The following is a 23,094-nucleotide window of genomic DNA, read 5'->3' as shown; positions in this document are numbered from 1 at the left end:
CTGAAAGTGACCGTGTTACTCTAATCCAGTACAATTCCTTCTAGAAAAGGGCACGTGTGTAACCAAAGACGTGTGTCATCAGAAGAGGACAATTATTTGCTGCACTTGTCCCCATGTAGCCCATAGAAAGCCATATGCTTCTGCTATACCGCACCATCCCGGAGACCACGGTGAATTTCTGACGGCTTACTGGTAGTTCTCCGTACACTCACCTTAGATAACGCAGTATCTAAAATCTTGTCTCCTGTTGTAGACATGGCAACTGGAAAAATGGAATTCACAGAAGTGAGAGATCAACTGTACTGTGTGACACAACCATCGTACGCATTCACACCAAACCATTTACTAGCATACTGAAGAAACCGTACACCCAGCAAGAATATGTTCACACATTGCATTTTCCCCACAAAAACGTACTGTCTTACTGTCTCAGCAAACTGAATAAGCTTTCTGAAATCTCCAGAACATTATGCTTCCTTTTCCTTGCAGATTTATAGCAAATCTGCAGAATGGCAATTCTTGCAGCACTTTTCATTCATCAAAGATGCAACAAAGATGAGTGTATATTTTATGCAGAGCTTTTCCTGCCAACACTCCAACATTTGCAGATTTTGTGCACATCCTAAAAGTCATAACCATCCTGAGTGTCACTTCTTGTAATGGTGGACACTAGAAATACCCCAATCATGGTGGATCACAGGAGCTTCCCTGTTCACACTGCTACCCGGGCCCATGTGGGAAAACAATAGTACTGTTCAATTCCTCCGGCCCGAGAACAACGAAGGACAGTCAGGATGACAACCCTCCGAGACCCTTCACATCCAGGATTCTCTATTACTGGTCTAATAGAAGTGCAAATAGAGAAGCAGGACTGAAAACATGGTCACCTTTACCCTGACAAGAAAAAGAACAAAAGTCTCAGAGTGGATTCCATTGTGAGGAGGATGTTTCACAACCACCAAGTAACAGAAGGTTATTGCTTGGCACCATAAATGTCAGGCTATTTGGCAACTAAAGATGAATTGGATCTAAATATATTCTCAAACAGAAGGAGTCCAAGCGCTCCCTCATCTAACTACTCTAAGCAGCCGACCACGGGGAGATAATGAGTGTTCCCCATGGTCGGCCATGAGATTCAGGGATATGCCAAGGACCTCCACACTCAGATGCTCCTCACAGTCACTGTCCACACGGTGCAAGAAAACGAGCGTCCTTATCAAATCAATATCCAATTTACCTACTTACCAATCTCGAATTGAGCCTCTGGAAACTTGCTGGTCAGCATCTCCACAACGCTGTCCGTCTGGATACGTGCCAGCTGTGTGGAGAGAGCACATCACAGGCTGGACTAGGAGCCACATTTACAGACAGTTCTGCCAAATACTAGTTACACGTCCCTGGCCAATATCATCTGTATGGTCACAGCATCTGTCAGCCACCGTATAGTTTCCACATTGTGTTCCCCCAAGATACACAGGCGATAATAGGGATGGAGCGGATTATTGGGGTCTTATCTCACATCTCAAAGGAGGGAAGACACAAGATTTGGTGGTATGACATAAAACGAAGATCTGACACAAGTTATTATAACAGAAGAGAAAACTCATTAAATGGTATTAGAAGTGGAAGGGTCAAACATGGAGAAGATACAAAATGGCGCAGGTACAGTCCGCCTCACCTGACTTTTCCTTGTACCAACTCGTATCACATTTCTTTGTTCCTGCAGCAAAAAAAAAAAAGTAGAATGCACATGAGTCCAACATTCATAGAGACATTCCAGATAGAAGACAGACGTCTCTACTCGATCAGTCAGGAAACATTGCTCGGGCCACGTTCACACTAGCGATTCAAGGTCTGCTTCTCTGATCCTTTATAGCAACAGACAAAAAGAACTTATGAAAAATGGCCCCTTCCCACGGGGGACACAAGTGATGCCAGACGGGCCTCACTGACTAGGATTTGTTATTTAGCAGACTGCAGAAAAGCGTCATAATATAGCAGTAATAGTGTGATACACAGACATCACCTGCACAGTCCTGCTCTCCATACTGCCAGTTCTGCTCTCCATACTGCCAGTTCTGCTCTCCATACTGCCAGTCCTGCTCTCCATACTGCCAGTTCTGCTCTCCATACTGCCAGTTCTGCTCTCCATACTGCCAGTCCTGCTCTCCATACTGCCAGTTCTGCTCTCCATACTGCCAGTTCTGCTCTCCATACTGCCAGTTCTGCTCTCCATACTGCCAGTCCTGCTCTCCATACTGCCAGTCCTGCTCTCCACGTGTCTTCTGTCTCCGGCAGCCCTTATTACAGTGAGGGACAATGTGCTCACCCTGATAAATGTAGGAGGTGGGGGTGGGATAGATAGTACGCCTGCACCCCACCCCGCCGGATAATTCCTCCTGAAAGCCCTAATGTTATCAGCGGGGCTCAGGCCTCAATTTAATTCTTATAACCAAAGTGAGGTGTAAGGCACAGAGCGTCTTATCTGGGCACAGACGGGCGACTCCCCTGCTACTGCTGAGCTGCAGAAACGAGCCCTCGTCTGTCTCACCAAACGACCCCGAGTGACAGCAGCGGTGAGGGCCATAGTCATTCACATACAAGAGTCTGAGAAAAACAAATTTTTTTTGTACCTGCAGCTTTTCCTGGATTCAATAGAGTAATAGTGTGCGCCATACATAGTAAAGTAACAACACTCTACACCTCGTGCTATAGGCTGTGTTCACATGTAGCATTTTCTGCAGCCAAAACTTGCTCTCTTGGCAGTTAAAGTGTGGAGTTAATTTGCCGTGTTTTGGGTGCAGATTACATGTGTGCTTTGTCTACTGTACATTTTTAATAAGGTTCAATTTTATTCAACAAAATCACTGCAAAAATATTTGTGTTTTTTTGCAGTATTTTTTCTTCACTTTCTCATTGTTTTTGATGAGTGAAAAATGCTGAGAAATGACAGGCTTAAGACTTCAAAACTCCCAGTTCTCAAATGAAATGCATGAGATTTCTGAAATCTCACAGATTTTGCTGGTACTGTAAAAAACAGTTTTTAAATTTGAATTAAAAAAAAAACGCTGCATGTGAACATAGCCTACATAACCCTGAATGGCACTCGTGGACATTCACATGGAAGAAGTGGCAGCACCTCACTGTCCACATGATTCATGCTGCCGAGCCCCATATGTGGCCACATGCACACTGATGGGGCTTGTGAAATGCATGTACTTGCAACAGACAAAAAGGAAAATTCAGCTGTAGGCTGCACTACCAGCAATGGAAAAAATCCATGAAGCCCGTGCACAGATCCTCCCGGCCGGTGACCTCCACCTTTGGATTTTGTGGATTTCCTGGGGCGTGTACAATTTCTAGGGGAAAATTCAGTAATATATATGGTATCTCTCTGCTAGTCAGAGATATACGAGTTACCGATGAGTGAGGACCTATTCTCGTCTGACACGGACGGCTCATGTGTGGTTTTCTCCCGCCGTTGGTCCGATTCTCTTTATAATAATAATGCAAGCTTCATAATAAATGTGATTTTAATCCCATTTTTCATCTTCCCCCCTTCCTATGTGGATTACTTACTTGCAGAAAACACAACCCTATTTCACATGAAGGGAGCCGCTATTTATTCGCAGGAAAGACTGCAACACATTTACCTGATGTAATTCCATCTAAGTAATGGTGCAATCATACGTCTACATGAAGGGCTGTGCTGCCCGGGATGTAATCGAACAGCACACAAATCCCCCACGTACGTCCTGATACTCAACACTGGACCAGACCAGGACCTGATCCAAGATTCCCAGATCTCATTATCAGATCCATAATTTTCACAGATCTGAGACACGATATATCCGAGTGTCCGGGATATTTCACGTGGATGCTTGAATGTCCCCTTAGGGTGTGTATGGAGGGGCCCAGGAGCTGAGCCTGCTCCATGCTGAACAGAGGCAGGCTGTGTTGGAAAGCCGGCATCTGCTTGTAATGGCAGCGACAAGAGATGGCTCTGATCATTACTCCTAAAAGGGGTTGTCTGGTCCAAATCGATAAGTCCGCAGTCACTCTGTGCAACTGTAGACTTATGCATCCTCCCAGCACACACTGTGCACTGTGGGGATTCATCAATTTCTGACCAGGGACCAGTCCCAGTTCAGAAACCAGGAAACCTTGGTGCGCACAGTGCCTGCGCTGGGGGATTCATAAGTCTACAGTCGCACAGAGTGACTGCGGACTTATCGATTTGGACCGGACAACACCTTTAATCAAACAAAAGCTGCACTCAACCATTGCCAGTGGCATATGAATAGTGTGGTTATCAGTGTGCTTGTGCACCATCTATCCCTGCCACAGGATTGTGGGGTGCCAATGGCTTAGTATGACTGCAGGCCCCCAGCTATGGGCTGTGTTCACAGACAGACGTCAATTAAACTGTATACTGCAATACTGTGGTAACGCAGTATATAGTATAACCAATCACAGGCTTAAAAGATTTGTGCCTCTTCAGTTGCTGTACTTCCAGAAAAAATGCAATAAAAACATATCAACACATCATATAGGTCCATATATCTCCGGAATCGTACTGACCTGGACTATGTTCCCACAGTCAGGAACCGGCAGCGCTTTGGACGCAGCACATGTCCGTTGCTGGCTTTTGAACAAAGGAGATGCTAAATGTGATCACTGAAGCGTGCAGAATCACCGCACCCTATACATTGGAAGGGTGAAATTTATCTTGCAGAGACGGCGCATCTCCGCAAGATAAATTGACATGCTGCAGTATGGAAAGACACGTCAGATGTCCGTCTCCGCAGGTAAGCCGCGGGTGCCGATGCACGTATAGTGGAGATGGGATTTCTTCAAATCCCATCCACTATGCTGTAACACATCTGGCTGCTGCAGGTTTGACACTACAGATGTACACAGCGTTCAACCAGCAGCGTTTACTGACCGTGGAAACATACCCTTATACTGCCAGGTCATGTTTACCGCACAATGAATGCTAGAAAAAAATCTAAATAAAAACATATCAGAAATGTATATCCCCCCCCCCCCATTTCAACCCATTATCTCCCCCCCCCCCCCCCCATTTCAACCCATTATCTCCCCATTTTCCAGTATAGTATATGGTAAAATGGATTTCATCCAAAATAACAACAAGCCCTCACACAGCTACGTCAGTGAAAAAATAAAAAGCTATGGCTCCAGGAAGAAAGGAGGAAAAAGAAAACAGTGGATTAAAGTGCAACTCATGTATTTCTCAATTTATGGAACCCCATACACCACCTGTAGATCTGCATCCTGATATCCTGTCTATCTGATCTAGTACTGGAGATACCAGGGTGCAGAGGTAAGAAGAGGCTGCTCACACTGCTGTCCACCATATCTATGTGATCTAATACTGGAGATACCAGGGTGCAGAGGTAAGAAGAGGCTGCTCACACTGCTGTCCACCATATCTATGTGATCTAATACTGGAGATACCAGGGTGCTGAGTAAAGAAGAGGCTGGTCACACTGCTGTCCACTATATCTATCTGATCTAATACTGGAGATAACAGAGGTGCTGAGGTAAGAAGAGGCTGCTCACACTGCTGTCCACTAGATCTATCTGATCTAATACTGGAGATAACAGAGGTGCTGAGGTAAGAAGAGGCTGCTCACACTGCTGTCCACTATATCTATCTGATCTAATACTGGAGATAACAGGTGCTGAGGTAAGAAGAGGCCGCTTACACTGCTGTCCACCATATCGATCTGATCTAATACTGGAGATACCAGGGTGCTGAGGTAAGAAGACGCTACTCACACTGCTGTCCACCATATCTATGTGATCTAATAATGGAGATACCAGGGTGCTGAGGTAAGAAGAGGCTGCTCACACTGCTGTCCACCATATCTATGTGATCTAATACTGGATATACCAGGGTGCTGAGGTAAGAAGAGGCTGCTCACACTGCTGTCCACCATATCTATGTGATCTAATACTGGAGATACCAGGGTGCTGCGGTAAGAAGAGGCTGCTCACACTGCTGTCCATCATATTATATGATCTAATTATGTTGATACCAGGGTGCTGGGGTAAGAAGAGGCTACTCACACTGCTGTCCACCATATCTGTCTGATCTAATACTGGAGATACCAGGGTGCTGAGGTAAGAAGAGGCTACTCACACTGCTGTCCATCATATCTTTGTGATCTAATATTGGAAATACCAGGGTGCTGAGGTAAGAAGAGGCTGCTCACACTGCTGTCCACCATACCTATCTGATCTAATACTGGAGATACCAGGGTGCAGAGGTAAGAAAAGGCTGCTCACACTGCTGTCCACCATATCTATGTGATCTAATACTGGAGATACCAGGGTGCTGAGGTAAGAAGAGGCTGCTCACACTGCTGTCCACCATATCTATGTGATCTAATACTGGAGATACCAGGGTGCTGAGGTAAGAAGAGGCTACTCACACTGCTGTCCACCATATCTATGTGATCTAATACTGGAGATACCAGGGTGCTGAGGTAAGAAGAGGCTGCTCACACTGCTGTCCACCATATCTATGTGATCTAATACTGGAGATATCAGGGTGCTGAGGTAAGAAGAGGCTGCTCACACTGCTGTCCACCATATCTATGTGATCTAATACTGGAGATACCAGGGTGCTGAGGTAAGAAGAGGCTGCTCACAATGCTGTCCACCATATCTATCTGATCTAATACTGGAGATACCAGGGTGCTGCGGTAAGAAGAGGCTGCTCACACTGCTGTCCATCATATTATCTGATCTAATTATGTTGATACCAGGGTGCTGGGTTAAGAAGAGGCTACTCACACTGCTGTCCACCATATCTGTCTGATCTAATACTGGAGATACCAGGGTGCTGAGGTAAGAAGAGGCTACTCACACTGCTGTCCATCATATCTTTGTGATCTAATATTGGAAATACCAGGGTGCTGAGGTAAGAAAAGGCTGCTCACACTGCTGTCCATTATATCTATCTAATAATGGAGATACCAAGGTGCAGAGGTAAGAAGAGGCTGCTCACACTGCTGTCCATCATATCTATCTGATCTAATAATGGAGATACCAGGGTGCTGAGGTAAGAAGAGGCTACTCACACTGCTGTCAACCATATCTATGTTATCTAATACTGGCGATACCAGGGTGCTGGGATAAGAAGAGGCCGCTCACACTGCTGTCCACCATATATATCTGATCTAATACTGGAGATACCAGGGTGCTGAGATAATAAGAGGCTGCTCACACTGCTGTCCACCATATATATCTGATCTAATAATGGAGATACCAGGGTGCTGAGGTAAGAAGAGGCTGGTCACACTGCTGTCCACCATATCTATGTGACCTAATACTGGAGATACCAGGGTGCTGAGGTAAGAAGAGACTGCTCACACTGCTGTCCACCATATCTATGTGAATACTAAGTGGCTGCAGTAACCTGGAGATAGCCAGACAGTACCATTGCTTATCTCCAGGTCACAGCAGCTTCCTATTACACCTTTCCGGTTTCCAGCAGTCTAAGAAGATGGTGGGCAGGTTACTGTGCTATAGTGATGGTGGGCAGGTTACTGTGCTATAGTGATGGTGGGCAGGTTACTGTGCTATAGTGATGGTGGGCAGGTTACTGTGCTATAGTGATGGTGGGCAGGTTACTGTGCTATAGTGATGGTGGGCAGGTTACTGTGCTATAGTGATGGTGGGCAGGTTACTGTGCTATAGTGATGGTGGGCAGGTTACTGTGCTATAGTGATGGTGGGCAGGTTACTGTGCTATAGTGATGGTGGGCAGGTTACTGTGCTATAGTGATGGTGGGCAGGTTACTGTGCTATAGTGATGGTGGGCAGGTTACTGTGCTATAGTGATGGTGGGCAGGTTACTGTGCTATAGTGATGGTGGGCAGGTTACTGTGCTATAGTGATGGTGGGCAGGTTACTGTGCTATAGAGATGGTGGGCAGGTTACTGTGCTATAGAGATGGTGGGCAGGTTACTGTGCTATAGTGATGGTGAGCAGGTTACTGTGCTATAGTGATGGTGGGCAGGTTACTGTGCTATAGTGATGGTGGGCAGGTTACTGTGCTATAGAGATGGTGGGCAGGTTACTGTGCTATAGAGATGGTGGGCAGGTTACTGTGCTATAGAGATGGTGGGCAGGGTACTGTGCTATAGTGATGGTGGGCAGGTTACTGTGCTATAGTGATGGTGGGCAGGTTACTGTGCTATAGTGATGGTGGGCAGGGTACTGTGCTATAGTGATGGTGGGCAGGTTACTGTGCTATAGTGATGGTGGGCAGGTTACTGTGCTATAGTGATGGTGGGCAGGTTACTGTGCTATAGTGATGGTGGGCAGGTTACTGTGCTATAGAGATGGTGGGCAGGTTACTGTGCTATAGAGATGGTGGGCAGGTTACTGTGCTATAGAGATGGTGGGCAGGTTACTGTGCTATAGAGATGGTGGGCAGGTTACTGTGCTATAGAGATGGTGGGCAGGTTACTGTGCTATAGTGATGGTGGGCAGGTTACTGTGCTATAGTGATGGTGGGCAGGTTACTGTGCTATAGTGATGGTGGGCAGGTTACTGTGCTATAGAGATGGTGGGCAGGTTACTGTGCTATAGTGATGGTGGGCAGGTTACTGTGCTATAGTGATGGTGGGCAGGTTACTGTGCTATAGTGATGGTGGGCAGGTTACTGTGCTATAGTGATGGTGGGCAGGTTACTGTGCTATAGTGATGGTGGGCAGGTTACTGTGCTATAGTGATGGTGGGCAGGTTACTGTGCTATAGTGATGGTGGGCAGGTTACTGTGCTATAGTGATGGTGGGCAGGTTACTGTGCTATAGAGATGGTGGGCAGGTTACTGTGCTATAGTGATGGTGGGCAGGTTACTGTGCTATAGTGATGGTGGGCAGGTTACTGTGCTATAGTGATGGTGGGCAGGTTACTGTGCTATAGTGATGGTGGGCAGGTTACTGTGCTATAGTGATGGTGGGCAGGTTACTGTGCTATAGTGATGGTGGGCAGGTTACTGTGCTATAGTGATGGTGGGCAGGTTACTGTGCTATAGTGATGGTGGGCAGGTTACTGTGCTATAGTGATGGTGGGCAGGTTACTGTGCTATAGTGATGGTGGGCAGGTTACTGTGCTATAGTGATGGTGGGCAGGTTACTGTGCTATAGTGATGGTGGGCAGGTTACTGTGCTATAGTGATGGTGGGCAGGTTACTGTGCTATAGTGATGGTGGGCAGGTTACTGTGCTATAGTGATGGTGGGCAGGTTACTGTGCTATAGTGATGGTGGGCAGGTTACTGTGCTATAGAGATGGTGGGCAGGTTACTGTGCTATAGAGATGGTGGGCAGGTTACTGTGCTATAGTGATGGTGAGCAGGTTACTGTGCTATAGTGATGGTGGGCAGGTTACTGTGCTATAGTGATGGTGGGCAGGTTACTGTGCTATAGAGATGGTGGGCAGGTTACTGTGCTATAGAGATGGTGGGCAGGTTACTGTGCTATAGAGATGGTGGGCAGGGTACTGTGCTATAGTGATGGTGGGCAGGTTACTGTGCTATAGTGATGGTGGGCAGGTTACTGTGCTATAGTGATGGTGGGCAGGGTACTGTGCTATAGTGATGGTGGGCAGGTTACTGTGCTATAGTGATGGTGGGCAGGTTACTGTGCTATAGTGATGGTGGGCAGGTTACTGTGCTATAGTGATGGTGGGCAGGTTACTGTGCTATAGAGATGGTGGGCAGGTTACTGTGCTATAGAGATGGTGGGCAGGTTACTGTGCTATAGAGATGGTGGGCAGGTTACTGTGCTATAGAGATGGTGGGCAGGTTACTGTGCTATAGAGATGGTGGGCAGGTTACTGTGCTATAGTGATGGTGGGCAGGTTACTGTGCTATAGTGATGGTGGGCAGGTTACTGTGCTATAGTGATGGTGGGCAGGTTACTGTGCTATAGAGATGGTGGGCAGGTTACTGTGCTATAGTGATGGTGGGCAGGTTACTGTGCTATAGTGATGGTGGGCAGGTTACTGTGCTATAGTGATGGTGGGCAGGTTACTGTGCTATAGTGATGGTGGGCAGGTTACTGTGCTATAGTGATGGTGGGCAGGTTACTGTGCTATAGTGATGGTGGGCAGGTTACTGTGCTATAGTGATGGTGGGCAGGTTACTGTGCTATAGTGATGGTGGGCAGGTTACTGTGCTATAGAGATGGTGGGCAGGTTACTGTGCTATAGTGATGGTGGGCAGGTTACTGTGCTATAGTGATGGTGGGCAGGTTACTGTGCTATAGTGATGGTGGGCAGGTTACTGTGCTATAGTGATGGTGGGCAGGTTACTGTGCTATAGTGATGGTGGGCAGGTTACTGTGCTATAGTGATGGTGGGCAGGTTACTGTGCTATAGTGATGGTGGGCAGGTTACTGTGCTATAGTGATGGTGGGCAGGTTACTGTGCTATAGTGATGGTGGGCAGGTTACTGTGCTATAGTGATGGTGGGCAGGTTACTGTGCTATAGTGATGGTGGGCAGGTTACTGTGCTATAGTGATGGTGGGCAGGTTACTGTGCTATAGTGATGGTGGGCAGGTTACTGTGCTATAGTGATGGTGGGCAGGTTACTGTGCTATAGTGATGGTGGGCAGGTTACTGTGCTATAGTGATGGTGGGCAGGTTACTGTGCTATAGAGATGGTGGGCAGGTTACTGTGCTATAGAGATGGTGGGCAGGTTACTGTGCTATAGTGATGGTGAGCAGGTTACTGTGCTATAGTGATGGTGGGCAGGTTACTGTGCTATAGTGATGGTGGGCAGGTTACTGTGCTATAGAGATGGTGGGCAGGTTACTGTGCTATAGAGATGGTGGGCAGGTTACTGTGCTATAGAGATGGTGGGCAGGGTACTGTGCTATAGTGATGGTGGGCAGGTTACTGTGCTATAGTGATGGTGGGCAGGTTACTGTGCTATAGTGATGGTGGGCAGGGTACTGTGCTATAGTGATGGTGGGCAGGTTACTGTGCTATAGTGATGGTGGGCAGGTTACTGTGCTATAGTGATGGTGGGCAGGTTACTGTGCTATAGTGATGGTGGGCAGGTTACTGTGCTATAGAGATGGTGGGCAGGTTACTGTGCTATAGAGATGGTGGGCAGGTTACTGTGCTATAGAGATGGTGGGCAGGTTACTGTGCTATAGAGATGGTGGGCAGGTTACTGTGCTATAGAGATGGTGGGCAGGTTACTGTGCTATAGTGATGGTGGGCAGGTTACTGTGCTATAGTGATGGTGGGCAGGTTACTGTGCTATAGTGATGGTGGGCAGGTTACTGTGCTATAGTGATGGTGGGCAGGTTACTGTGCTATAGTGATGGTGGGCAGGTTACTGTGCTATAGTGATGGTGGGCAGGTTACTGTGCTATAGTGATGGTGGGCAGGTTACTGTGCTATAGTGATGGTGGGCAGGTTACTGTGCTATAGTGATGGTGGGCAGGTTACTGTGCTATAGTGATGGTGAGCAGGTTACTGTGCTATAGTGATGGTGGGCAGGTTACTGTGCTATAGAGATGGTGGGCAGGTTACTGTGCTATAGAGATGGTGGGCAGGTTACTGTGCTATAGAGATGGTGGGCAGGGTACTGTGCTATAGTGATGGTGGGCAGGTTACTGTGCTATAGTGATGGTGGGCAGGTTACTGTGCTATAGTGATGGTGGGCAGGGTACTGTGCTATAGTGATGGTGGGCAGGTTACTGTGCTATAGTGATGGTGGGCAGGTTACTGTGCTATAGTGATGGTGGGCAGGTTACTGTGCTATAGTGATGGTGGGCAGGTTACTGTGCTATAGAGATGGTGGGCAGGTTACTGTGCTATAGAGATGGTGGGCAGGTTACTGTGCTATAGAGATGGTGGGCAGGTTACTGTGCTATAGAGATGGTGGGCAGGTTACTGTGCTATAGAGATGGTGGGCAGGTTACTGTGCTATAGTGATGGTGGGCAGGTTACTGTGCTATAGTGATGGTGGGCAGGTTACTGTGCTATAGTGATGGTGGGCAGGTTACTGTGCTATAGAGATGGTGGGCAGGTTACTGTGCTATAGTGATGGTGGGCAGGTTACTGTGCTATAGTGATGGTGGGCAGGTTACTGTGCTATAGTGATGGTGGGCAGGTTACTGTGCTATAGTGATGGTGGGCAGGTTACTGTGCTATAGTGATGGTGGGCAGGTTACTGTGCTATAGTGATGGTGGGCAGGTTACTGTGCTATAGTGATGGTGGGCAGGTTACTGTGCTATAGTGATGGTGGGCAGGTTACTGTGCTATAGTGATGGTGGGCAGGTTACTGTGCTATAGTGATGGTGGGCAGGTTACTGTGCTATAGAGATGGTGGGCAGGTTACTGTGCTATAGTGATGGTGGGCAGGTTACTGTGCTATAGTGATGGTGGGCAGGTTACTGTGCTATAGTGATGGTGGGCAGGTTACTGTGCTATAGTGATGGTGGGCAGGTTACTGTGCTATAGTGATGGTGGGCAGGTTACTGTGCTATAGTGATGGTGGGCAGGTTACTGTGCTATAGTGATGGTGGGCAGGTTACTGTGCTATAGTGATGGTGGGCAGGTTACTGTGCTATAGTGATGGTGGGCAGGTTACTGTGCTATAGTGATGGTGGGCAGGTTACTGTGCTATAGTGATGGTGGGCAGGTTACTGTGCTATAGTGATGGTGGGCAGGTTACTGTGCTATAGTGATGGTGGGCAGGTTACTGTGCTATAGTGATGGTGGGCAGGTTACTGTGCTATAGTGATGGTGGGCAGGTTACTGTGCTATAGTGATGGTGGGCAGGTTACTGTGCTATAGTGATGGTGGGCAGGTTACTGTGCTATAGTGATGGTGGGCAGGTTACTGTGCTATAGTGATGGTGGGCAGGTTACTGTGCTATAGTGATGGTGGGCAGGTTACTGTGCTATAGTGATGGTGGGCAGGTTACTGTGCTATAGTGATGGTGGGCAGGTTACTGTGCTATAGAGATGGTGGGCAGGTTACTGTGCTATAGAGATGGTGGGCAGGGTACTGTGCTATAGTGATGACCTCCCATGAGAATAGTGTGTGAGTATAATGCTGATGGAGAGGCCTTTATTGATAATGATGCCCTTTATGTATTTCTATTCCTGGAAAACCCTTAGACGAGCCGCCAGTGAGTCCCATCACACCTGGGACGGCATACACAGACACAGGCATAAAAAGGGGCTGTCCTCACAGTCACTATTACCGCACAGCCCTCAGGTGCTTCAGCAGATGAGCTGTGGGCAGGAGGCGGCTGCAGTCCCATACTGTGCCTCTAGGTGGCGCTGTAATATACATGGCTAGCATGACAACCCCCACAATACACAGCAATGGAATGTGCCAAACGATGCTGAAGTTGGTTTCTTATTCGTTCAGTTTCTTATTCGGGCTGAAGTTGGTTTCTTATTCAGCAGTTTCTTATTCGGCTATTTTTTATTTTCTGTTTTTTTCAGGTTTTTCAATAAAAATAAACCATTCTGAGTATATAATATTATGCGGTCATGTGTCCTTTTGTGAATACACTTAAAAACAGATACAAAATTTAGAAGGCTGGCACAAAAATGGGCATCAAAGTGGGCACTGAGGTATGGTATTGAAGGGGTTAAATGCCTTTGTGCCACTGATCTGACACCTGATTTACATACCTACTGATGCCCCACATGAAATCCATGTCACTCCAGCCTGGCACAAATGGGTTCTGGGCATCAAAACTGGCATCAAAGTGGACAAATCACCCATTTTCATAGATTTGAATAAGTAACAGCTATTTTTGAGGGGTTAAATGCCTTTGTGCCACTAATCTAACACCTGATTTACATACCTACTGATGCCCCACATGAAATCCATGTCAATACAGCCTGGCACAAATGGGTTCTCGGCATCAGAACTGGCATCAAAGTGAGCAAATCACCAATTTTCATAGATTTGAATAAGTAACAGCTATTTTTGAGGGGTTAAATGCCTTTGTGCCACTAATCTAACACCTGATTTACATACCTACTGATGCCCCACATGAAATCCATGTCACTCCAGCCTGGCACAAATGGGTTCTGGGCATCAGAACTGGCATCAAAGTGGGCAAATCACCCATTTTCACAGATTTGAATAAGTAACAGCTATTTTTAAGGGGTTAAATGCCTTTGTGCCACTGATATAACACCTGATTTACATACGTACTGATGCCCCACATGAAATCCATGTCACTCCAGCCTGGCACAAATGGGTTCTGGACATCAGAACTGGCATCAAAGTGGGCAAATTGCACATTTTCACAGATTTGAATAAGTAACAGCTATTTTTAAGGGGTTAAATGCCTTTGTGCCACTAATCTAACACCTGATTTACATACCTACTGATGCCCCACATGAAATCCATGTCACTCCAGCCTGGCACAAATGGGTTCTGGGCATCAGAACTGGCATCAAAGTGGGCAAATCACCCATTTTCACAGATTTGAATAAGTAACAGCTATTTTTAAGGGGTTAAATGCCTTTGTGCCACTGATTTAACACCTGATTAACATACCTAATGATGCCCCACATGAAATGCATGTCAATACAGCCTGGCACAAATGGGTTCTGGGCATCAAAACTGGCATCAAAGTGGGCAAATCACCCATTTTCACAGATTTGAATAAGTAACAGCTATTTTTAAGGGGTTAAATGCCTTTGTGCCACTGATATAACACCTGATTAACATACCTACTGATGCCCCACATGAAATCCATGTCACTCCAGCCTGGCACAAATGGGTTCTGGGCATCAGAACTGGCATCAAAGTGGGCAAATCACCCATTTTCACAGATTTGAATAAGTAACAGCTATTTTTAAGGGGTTAAATGCCTTTGTGCCACTAATCTAACACCTGATTTACATACATACTGATGCCCCACATGGAATCCCTGTCACTCCAGCCTGGCACAAATGGGTTCTGGGCATCAAAACTGGCATCAAAGTGGACAAATCACCCATTTTCACAGATTTGAATAAGTAACAGCTATTTTTAAGAGGTTAAATGCCTTTGTGCCACTGATTTAACACCTGATTAACATACCTACTGATGCCCCACATGAAATGCATGTCAATACAGCCTGGCACAAATGGGTTCTGGGCATCAAAACTGGCATCAAAGTACTCAAATCACCAATTTTCATAGATTTGAATAAGTAACAGCTATTTTTGAGGGGTTAAATGCCTTTGTGCCACTGATATAACACCTGATTTACATACCTACTGATGCCCCACATGAAATCCATGTCACTCCAGCCTGGCACAAATGGGTTCTGGGCATCAGAACTGGCATCAAAGTGGGCAAATTGCACATTTTCACAGATTTGAATAAGTAACAGCTATTTTTAAAGGGTTAAATGCCTTTGTGCCACTGATCTAACACCTGATTTACATACCTACTGATGCCCCACATGAAATCCATGTCACTCCAGCCTGGCACAAATGGGTTCTGGGCATCAAAACTGGCATCAAAGTGAGCAAATCACCAATTTTCATAGATTTGAATAAGTAACAGCTATTTTTGAGGGGTTAAATGCCTTTGTGCCACTAATCTAACACCTGATTTACATACCTAGTGATGCCCCACATGAAATCCATGTCACTTCAGCCTGGCACAAATGGGTTCTGGGCATCAGAACTGGCATCAAAGTGGGCAAATTGCACATTTTCACAGATTTGAATAAGTAACAGCTATTTTTAAGGGGTTAAATGCCTTTGTGCCACTAATCTAACACCTGATTTACATACTTACTGATGCCCCACATGAAATCCATGTCACTCCAGCCTGGCACAAATGGGTTCTGGGCATCAGAACTGGCATCAAAGTGGGCAAATCACCCATTTTCACAGATTTGAATAAGTAACAGCTATTTTTAAGGGGTTAAATGCCTTTGTGCCACTGATTTAACACCTGATTTACATACCTACTGGTACCCCACATGAAATCCATGTCAATACAGCCTGGCACAAATGGGTTCTGGGCATCAGAACTGGCATCAAAGTGGGCAAATTGCACATTTTCACAGATTTGAATAAGTAACAGCTATTTTTAAGGGGTTAAATGCCTTTGTGCCACTAATCTAACACCTGATTTACATACCTACTGATGCCCCACATGGAATCCCTGTCACTCCAGCCTGGCACAAATGGGTTCTGGGCATCAAAACTGGCATCAAAGTGGACAAATCACCCATTTTCACAGATTTGAATAAGTAACAGCTATTTTTAAGAGGTTAAATGCCTTTGTGCCACTGATTTAACACCTGATTAACATACCTACTGATGCCCCACATGAAATCCATGTCACTCCAGCCTGGCACAAATGGGTTCTGGGCATCAAAACTGGCATCAAAGTGAGCAAATCACCAATTTTCATAGATTTGAATAAGTAACAGCTATTTTTGAGGGGTTAAATGCCTTTGTGCCACTAATCTAACACCTGATTTACATACCTAGTGATGCCCCACATGAAATCCATGTCACTCCAGCCTGGCACAAATGGGTTCTGGGCATCAGAACTGGCATCAAAGTGGGCAAATCACCCATTTTCACAGATTTGAATAAGTAACAGCTATTTTTAAGGGGTTAAATGCCTTTGTGCCACTGATTTAACACCTGATTAACATACCTACTGATGCCCCACATGAAATGCATGTCACTGCAGCCTGGCACAAATGGGTTCTGGGCATCAAAACTGGCATCAAAGTACTCAAATCACCAATTTTCATAGATTTGAATAAGTAACAGCTATTTTTGAGGGGTTAAATGCCTTTGTGCCACTGATATAACACCTGATTTACATACCTACTGATGCCCCACATGAAATCCATGTCACTCCAGCCTGGCACAAATGGGTTCTGGGCATCAGAACTGGCATCAAAGTGGGCAAATTGCACATTTTCACAGATTTGAATAAGTAACAGCTATTTTTAAAGGGTTAAATGCCTTTGTGCCACTGATCTAACACCTGATTTACATACCTACTGATGCCCCACATGAAATCCATGTCACTCCAGCCTGGCACAAATGGGTTCTGGGCATCAAAACTGGCATCAAAGTGAGCAAATCACCAATTTTCATAGATTTGAATAAGTAACAGCTATTTTTGAGGGGTTAAATGCCTTTGTGCCACTAATCTAACACCTGATTTACATACCTAGTGATGCCCCACATGAAATCCATGTCACTTCAGCCTGGCACAAATGGGTTCTGGGCATCAGAACTGGCATCAAAGTGGGCAAATCACCCATTTTCACAGATTTGAATAAGTAACAGCTATTTTTAAGGGGTTAAATGCCTTTGTGCCACTAATCTAACACCTGATTTACATACCTACTGGTACCCCACATGAAATCCATGTCACTCCAGCCTGGCACAAATGGGTTCTGGGCATCAGAACTGGCATCAAAGTGGGCAAATTGCACATTTTCACAGATTTGAATAAGTAACAGCTATTTTTAAGGGGTTAAATGCCTTTGTGCCACTAATCTAACACCTGATTTACATACCTACTGATGCCCCACATGAAATCCATGTCACTCCAGCCTGGCACAAATGGGTTCTGGGCATCAGAACTGGCATCAAAGTGGGCAAATCACCCATTTTCACAGATTTGAATAAGTAACAGCTATTTTTAAGGGGTTAAATGCCTTTGTGCCACTGATTTAACACCTGATTAACATACCTAATGATGCCCCACATGAAATGCATGTCAATACAGCCTGGCACAAATGGGTTCTGGGCATCAAAACTGGCATCAAAGTGGGCAAATCACCCATTTTCACAGATTTGAATAAGTAACAGCTATTTTTAAGGGGTTAAATGCCTTTGTGCCACTGATATAACACCTGATTAACATACCTACTGATGCCCCACATGAAATCCATGTCACTCCAGCCTGGCACAAATGGGTTCTGGGCATCAGAACTGGCATCAAAGTGGGCAAATCACCCATTTTCACAGATTTGAATAAGTAACAGCTATTTTTAAGGGGTTAAATGCCTTTGTGCCACTAATCTAACACCTGATTTACATACCTACTGATGCCCCACATGAAATCCATGTCACTCCAGCCTGGCACAAATGGGTTCTGGGAATCAGAACTGGCATCAAAGTGGGCAAATTGCACATTTTCACAGATTTGAATAAGTAACAGCTATTTTTAAGGGGTTAAATGCCTTTGTGCCACTAATCTAACACCTGATTTACATACATACTGATGCCCCACATGGAATCCCTGTCACTCCAGCCTGGCACAAATGGGTTCTGGGCATCAAAACTGGCATCAAAGTGGACAAATCACCCATTTTCACAGATTTGAATAAGTAACAGCTATTTTTAAGAGGTTAAATGCCTTTGTGCCACTGATTTAACACCTGATTAACATACCTACTGATGCCCCACATGAAATGCATGTCAATACAGCCTGGCACAAATGGGTTCTGGGCATCAAAACTGGCATCAAAGTACTCAAATCACCAATTTTCATAGATTTGAATAAGTAACAGCTATTTTTGAGGGGTTAAATGCCTTTGTGCCACTGATATAACACCTGATTTACATACCTACTGATGCCCCACATGAAATCCATGTCACTCCAGCCTGGCACAAATGGGTTCTGGGCATCAGAACTGGCATCAAAGTGGGCAAATTGCACATTTTCACAGATTTGAATAAGTAACAGCTATTTTTAAGGGGTTAAATGCCTTTGTGCCACTAATCTAACACCTGATTTACATACCTACTGGTACCCCACATGAAATCCATGTCACTCCAGCCTGGCACAAATGGGTTCTGGGCATCAGAACTGGCATCAAAGTGGGCAAATTGCACATTTTCACAGATTTGAATAAGTAACAGCTATTTTTAAGGGGTTAAATGCCTTTGTGCCACTAATCTAACACCTGATTTACATACCTACTGATGCCCCACATGGAATCCCTGTCACTCCAGCCTGGCACAAATGGGTTCTGGGCATCAAAACTGGCATCAAAGTGAGCAAATCACCAATTTTCATAGATTTGAATAAGTAACAGCTATTTTTGAGGGGTTAAATGCCTTTGTGCCACTAATCTAACACCTGATTTACATACCTAGTGATGCCCCACATGAAATCCATGTCACTTCAGCCTGGCACAAATGGGTTCTGGGCATCAGAACTGGCATCAAAGTGGGCAAATTGCACATTTTCACAGATTTGAATAAGTAACAGCTATTTTTAAGGGGTTAAATGCCTTTGTGCCACTAATCTAACACCTGATTTACATACCTACTGATGCCCCACATGAAATCCATGTCACTCCAGCCTGGCACAAATGGGTTCTGGGCATCAGAACTGGCATCAAAGTGGGCAAATCACCCATTTTCACAGATTTGAATAAGTAACAGCTATTTTTAAGGGGTTAAATGCCTTTGTGCCACTGATTTAACACCTGATTAACATACCTACTGATGCCCCACATGAAATGCATGTCAATACAGCCTGGCACAAATGGGTTCTGGGCATCAAAACTGGCATCAAAGTACTCAAATCACCAATTTTCATAGATTTGAATAAGTAACAGCTATTTTTGAGGGGTTAAATGCCTTTGTGCCACTGATATAACACCTGATTTACATACCTACTGATGCCCCACATGAAATCCATGTCACTCCAGCCTGGCACAAATGGGTTCTGGGCATCAGAACTGGCATCAAAGTGGGCAAATTGCACATTTTCACAGATTTGAATAAGTAACAGCTATTTTTAAAGGGTTAAATGCCTTTGTGCCACTGATCTAACACCTGATTTACATACCTACTGATGCCCCACATGAAATCCATGTCACTCCAGCCTGGCACAAATGGGTTCTGGGCATCAAAACTGGCATCAAAGTGAGCAAATCACCAATTTTCATAGATTTGAATAAGTAACAGCTATTTTTGAGGGGTTAAATGCCTTTGTGCCACTAATCTAACACCTGATTTACATACCTAGTGATGCCCCACATGAAATCCATGTCACTTCAGCCTGGCACAAATGGGTTCTGGGCATCAGAACTGGCATCAAAGTGGGCAAATTGCACATTTTCACAGATTTGAATAAGTAACAGCTATTTTTAAGGGGTTAAATGCCTTTGTGCCACTAATCTAACACCTGATTGACATACTTACTGATGCCCCACATGAAATCCATGTCACTCCAGCCTGGCACAAATGGGTTCTGGGCATCAGAACTGGCATCAAAGTGGGCAAATCACCCATTTTCACAGATTTGAATAAGTAACAGCTATTTTTAAGGGGTTAAATGCCTTTGTGCCACTAATCTAACACCTGATTTACATACCTACTGGTACCCCACATGAAATCCATGTCACTCCAGCCTGGCACAAATGGGTTCTGGGCATCAGAACTGGCATCAAAGTGGACAAATCACCCATTTTCACAGATTTGAATAAGTAACAGCTATTTTTAAGAGGTTAAATGCCTTTGTGCCACTGATTTAACACCTGATTAACATACCTAATGATGCCCCACATGAAATGCATGTCAATACAGCCTGGCACAAATGGGTTCTGGGCATCAAAATTGGCATCAAAGTACTCAAATCACCAATTTTCATAGATTTGAATAAGTAACAGCTATTTTTGAGGGGTTAAATGCCTTTGTGCCACTGATTTAACACCTGATTTACATATTTACTGATGCCCCACATGAAATCCATGTCACTCCAGCCTGGCACAAATGGGTTCTGGGCATCAAAACTGGCATCAAAGTGGGCAAATCGCCCATTTTCACAGATTTGAATAAGTAACTGATGTTTTTAAGGGGTTAATTGCCTTTGGGCCACTGATCTGACACTTAAAATACACAGAAAGTGATGCCCTGCATCAAACCCAGGTCCCTTCAGCCTGGCCCAAATGTTTTCTGGGCATCAGAACTGGCATCAATTTAGGCAAACAGCCCATTTTCGCAGATTTGAATAAGTAACTGATGTTTTTAAGGGGTTAAATGCCTTTGGGCCACTGATACCACAGTGCATACATATAAAACAGGGAGCCCCACATCAAAAACAGGTCTCTTCAGCCTGTCCCAAATGGGTTCTGGGCATCAGAACTGGCATCAAAGTGGGTAAACAGCCCATTTTCACGGATTTGAATAAGTAACTGATGTTTTTAAGGGGTTAAATGCCTTTGGGCCACTGATACAACACTTAAAATACACAGACAGTGATGCCCTGCATCAAACCAAGGTTCCTCCAGCCTGGCCCAAATGCGTTCTGGGCACCAGAATTGGCATCAAAGTGGGCAAACAGCCCATTCTCGCAGATTTGAATAAGTAACTGATGTTTTTAAGGGGTTAAATGCCTTTAGGCCCCTGATCTGACACTTAAGATACACAGAAAGTGATGCCCTGCATCAAACCCAGGTCCCTTCAGCCTGGCCCAAATGGGTTTTGGGCACCAGAATTGGCATCAAAGTCGGCAAACAGCCCATTTTCACAGATTTGAATAAGCAACTGGTGTTTTCAAGGGGTTAAATGACTTTGGGCCACTGATCTGACGATTACAAATCACAGATAGTGATGCCCTGCATCAAACTCAGGTCCCTTTAGCCTGGCCCAAATGGGTAATGGGCATCAGAACTGGCATCAAAGTGGGCAAACAGCCCATTTTCACATATTTGAATAAGTAAGTGATTTTTTAAGAGGTTAAATGACTTTGGGCCACTGATCTGACACCATTATTACATGCATTTTGATGCCCTGCATGAAATTCATGTCACTTTAGCTTTTCCCAAATGGGTTCTGGCCGTGAGAATTGGTATCAAAGTTGGCATTGATTTTAATGATTTGAATAAGTAACTGAATTTTAAGGGGTTAAATGACCTTGGCCACTGATCTCACACCACTATGACATACACAGGCTGGAAACACACTAGCGATTTACACACTAGGAAAGTCTGACGAGTGCAATGCAAGTGTCATGTGAGTGTCAGGCGGTTTTTGTGCGAGTACAATCTGACTTCTCACACCTAACACCCGATCTACATCCGACTGCAGTGCGATTTTAACATGAGATTTTACATACAGAAATGTTATTAATCATTTACACATAGTTTTGAAACGTAATATTCTTCAAAATGTATATATATATATTCTAGATAGATAGATTAAAAGCCGGCAAATGATCAGCCACGTACATTTTAATCAGAGTGACAGGTTAGATTACGATAGAATAGAGATATACACATAGAATAAATGTGTGGTGTGTGTGTGTGTATACATATATACAGTATATATATATACAGTATATATATATATATATATTATAACGCTGATAGCGTCACTCTGTCCAAAGCCTTTATAGACTGCGCAAGCGCGACGCGTCTGCACAGTCTGGATCCCACAGTGTGACACATCCGGGGAGGAGGATTGTGGCCCAGGAGATTGCGGTATGAGTAAGCACTGAACGCATACCGCTATCTCCAACGTAGAAGCAGAGACGCACCAGGAGGGTGAGTATGAAGGGGGAGGGTGAGCCATGCTATATTCACCTGTCCCCGTTCCACCGCCGGGTCTTCCGAATCCTCTGGCTGTGACGTTCAGGTCATAGGGCGCGATGACGTGGTCAGTGCGCGCCCCCTGCCTCAACAGTCACAGCCAGAGGACACGGATGACAGAGTGGCGCGCGGCGGTGGGACAGGGACAGGTGAATATCGCAAGTGCCGGGTGTGACGGGGCATGCGACAGAGCAGGAAGAGACACCACGCCAGTAATCAATCCAATAAAATTTATCGGAACAGGGAACTGGGACAACACAAATCAAAGTAATTCTGCAGCGTCCATAATTAGTCTACAATGAGTCCACACAAAGGGAGCAGATCCGGGGGCGCCACCTGGCAATCCGACGCCAGGGAAAAGAAAAATAATCCTGGGATAGGTTTACTGGATCCAGCAGATGAGGGACACAACACCATTCCACGTGGCAGCTTTTAACCCTCCACACACGGGCACCAGGATCTCGCCTCAGCATACGATCCCAGCCCTT

The 23,094-nt window shown here is 45.3% G+C and overlaps 1 protein-coding gene across 2 annotated transcripts in view; it reads right to left on the bottom strand.

The window, feature by feature from the left end:
• Nucleotides 1–23,094, bottom strand: part of HMBS (hydroxymethylbilane synthase) — a 51,559-nt gene that overhangs the window by 19,750 nt on the left and 8,715 nt on the right. The window contains exons 1-4 of one of the 2 annotated variants that reach the window (XM_077250594.1): nucleotides 2,027–2,306; nucleotides 1,679–1,720; nucleotides 1,246–1,318; nucleotides 213–262 (exon numbers count right to left, since the gene is read on the bottom strand). In XM_077250594.1, the coding sequence (XP_077106709.1) occupies nucleotides 213–262; nucleotides 1,246–1,318; nucleotides 1,679–1,720; nucleotides 2,027–2,257 (396 nt within the window). In that variant the 5' untranslated portion in view covers nucleotides 2,258–2,306. Of the gene's footprint in view, nucleotides 1–212; nucleotides 263–1,245; nucleotides 1,319–1,678; nucleotides 1,721–2,026; nucleotides 2,307–23,094 lie in introns of those variants that run through there. The other variant, XM_077250595.1, reaches the window with a different exon arrangement.

Source organism: Ranitomeya variabilis, chromosome 4, assembly GCF_051348905.1.
Source record: "Ranitomeya variabilis isolate aRanVar5 chromosome 4, aRanVar5.hap1, whole genome shotgun sequence".
In the NCBI taxonomy this organism is placed as follows: Eukaryota; Metazoa; Chordata; class Amphibia; order Anura; family Dendrobatidae; genus Ranitomeya; species Ranitomeya variabilis.
The sequence above is the reverse complement of the archived record's forward strand: the minus strand, read 5'-3'. Positions and strand labels throughout refer to the sequence as shown.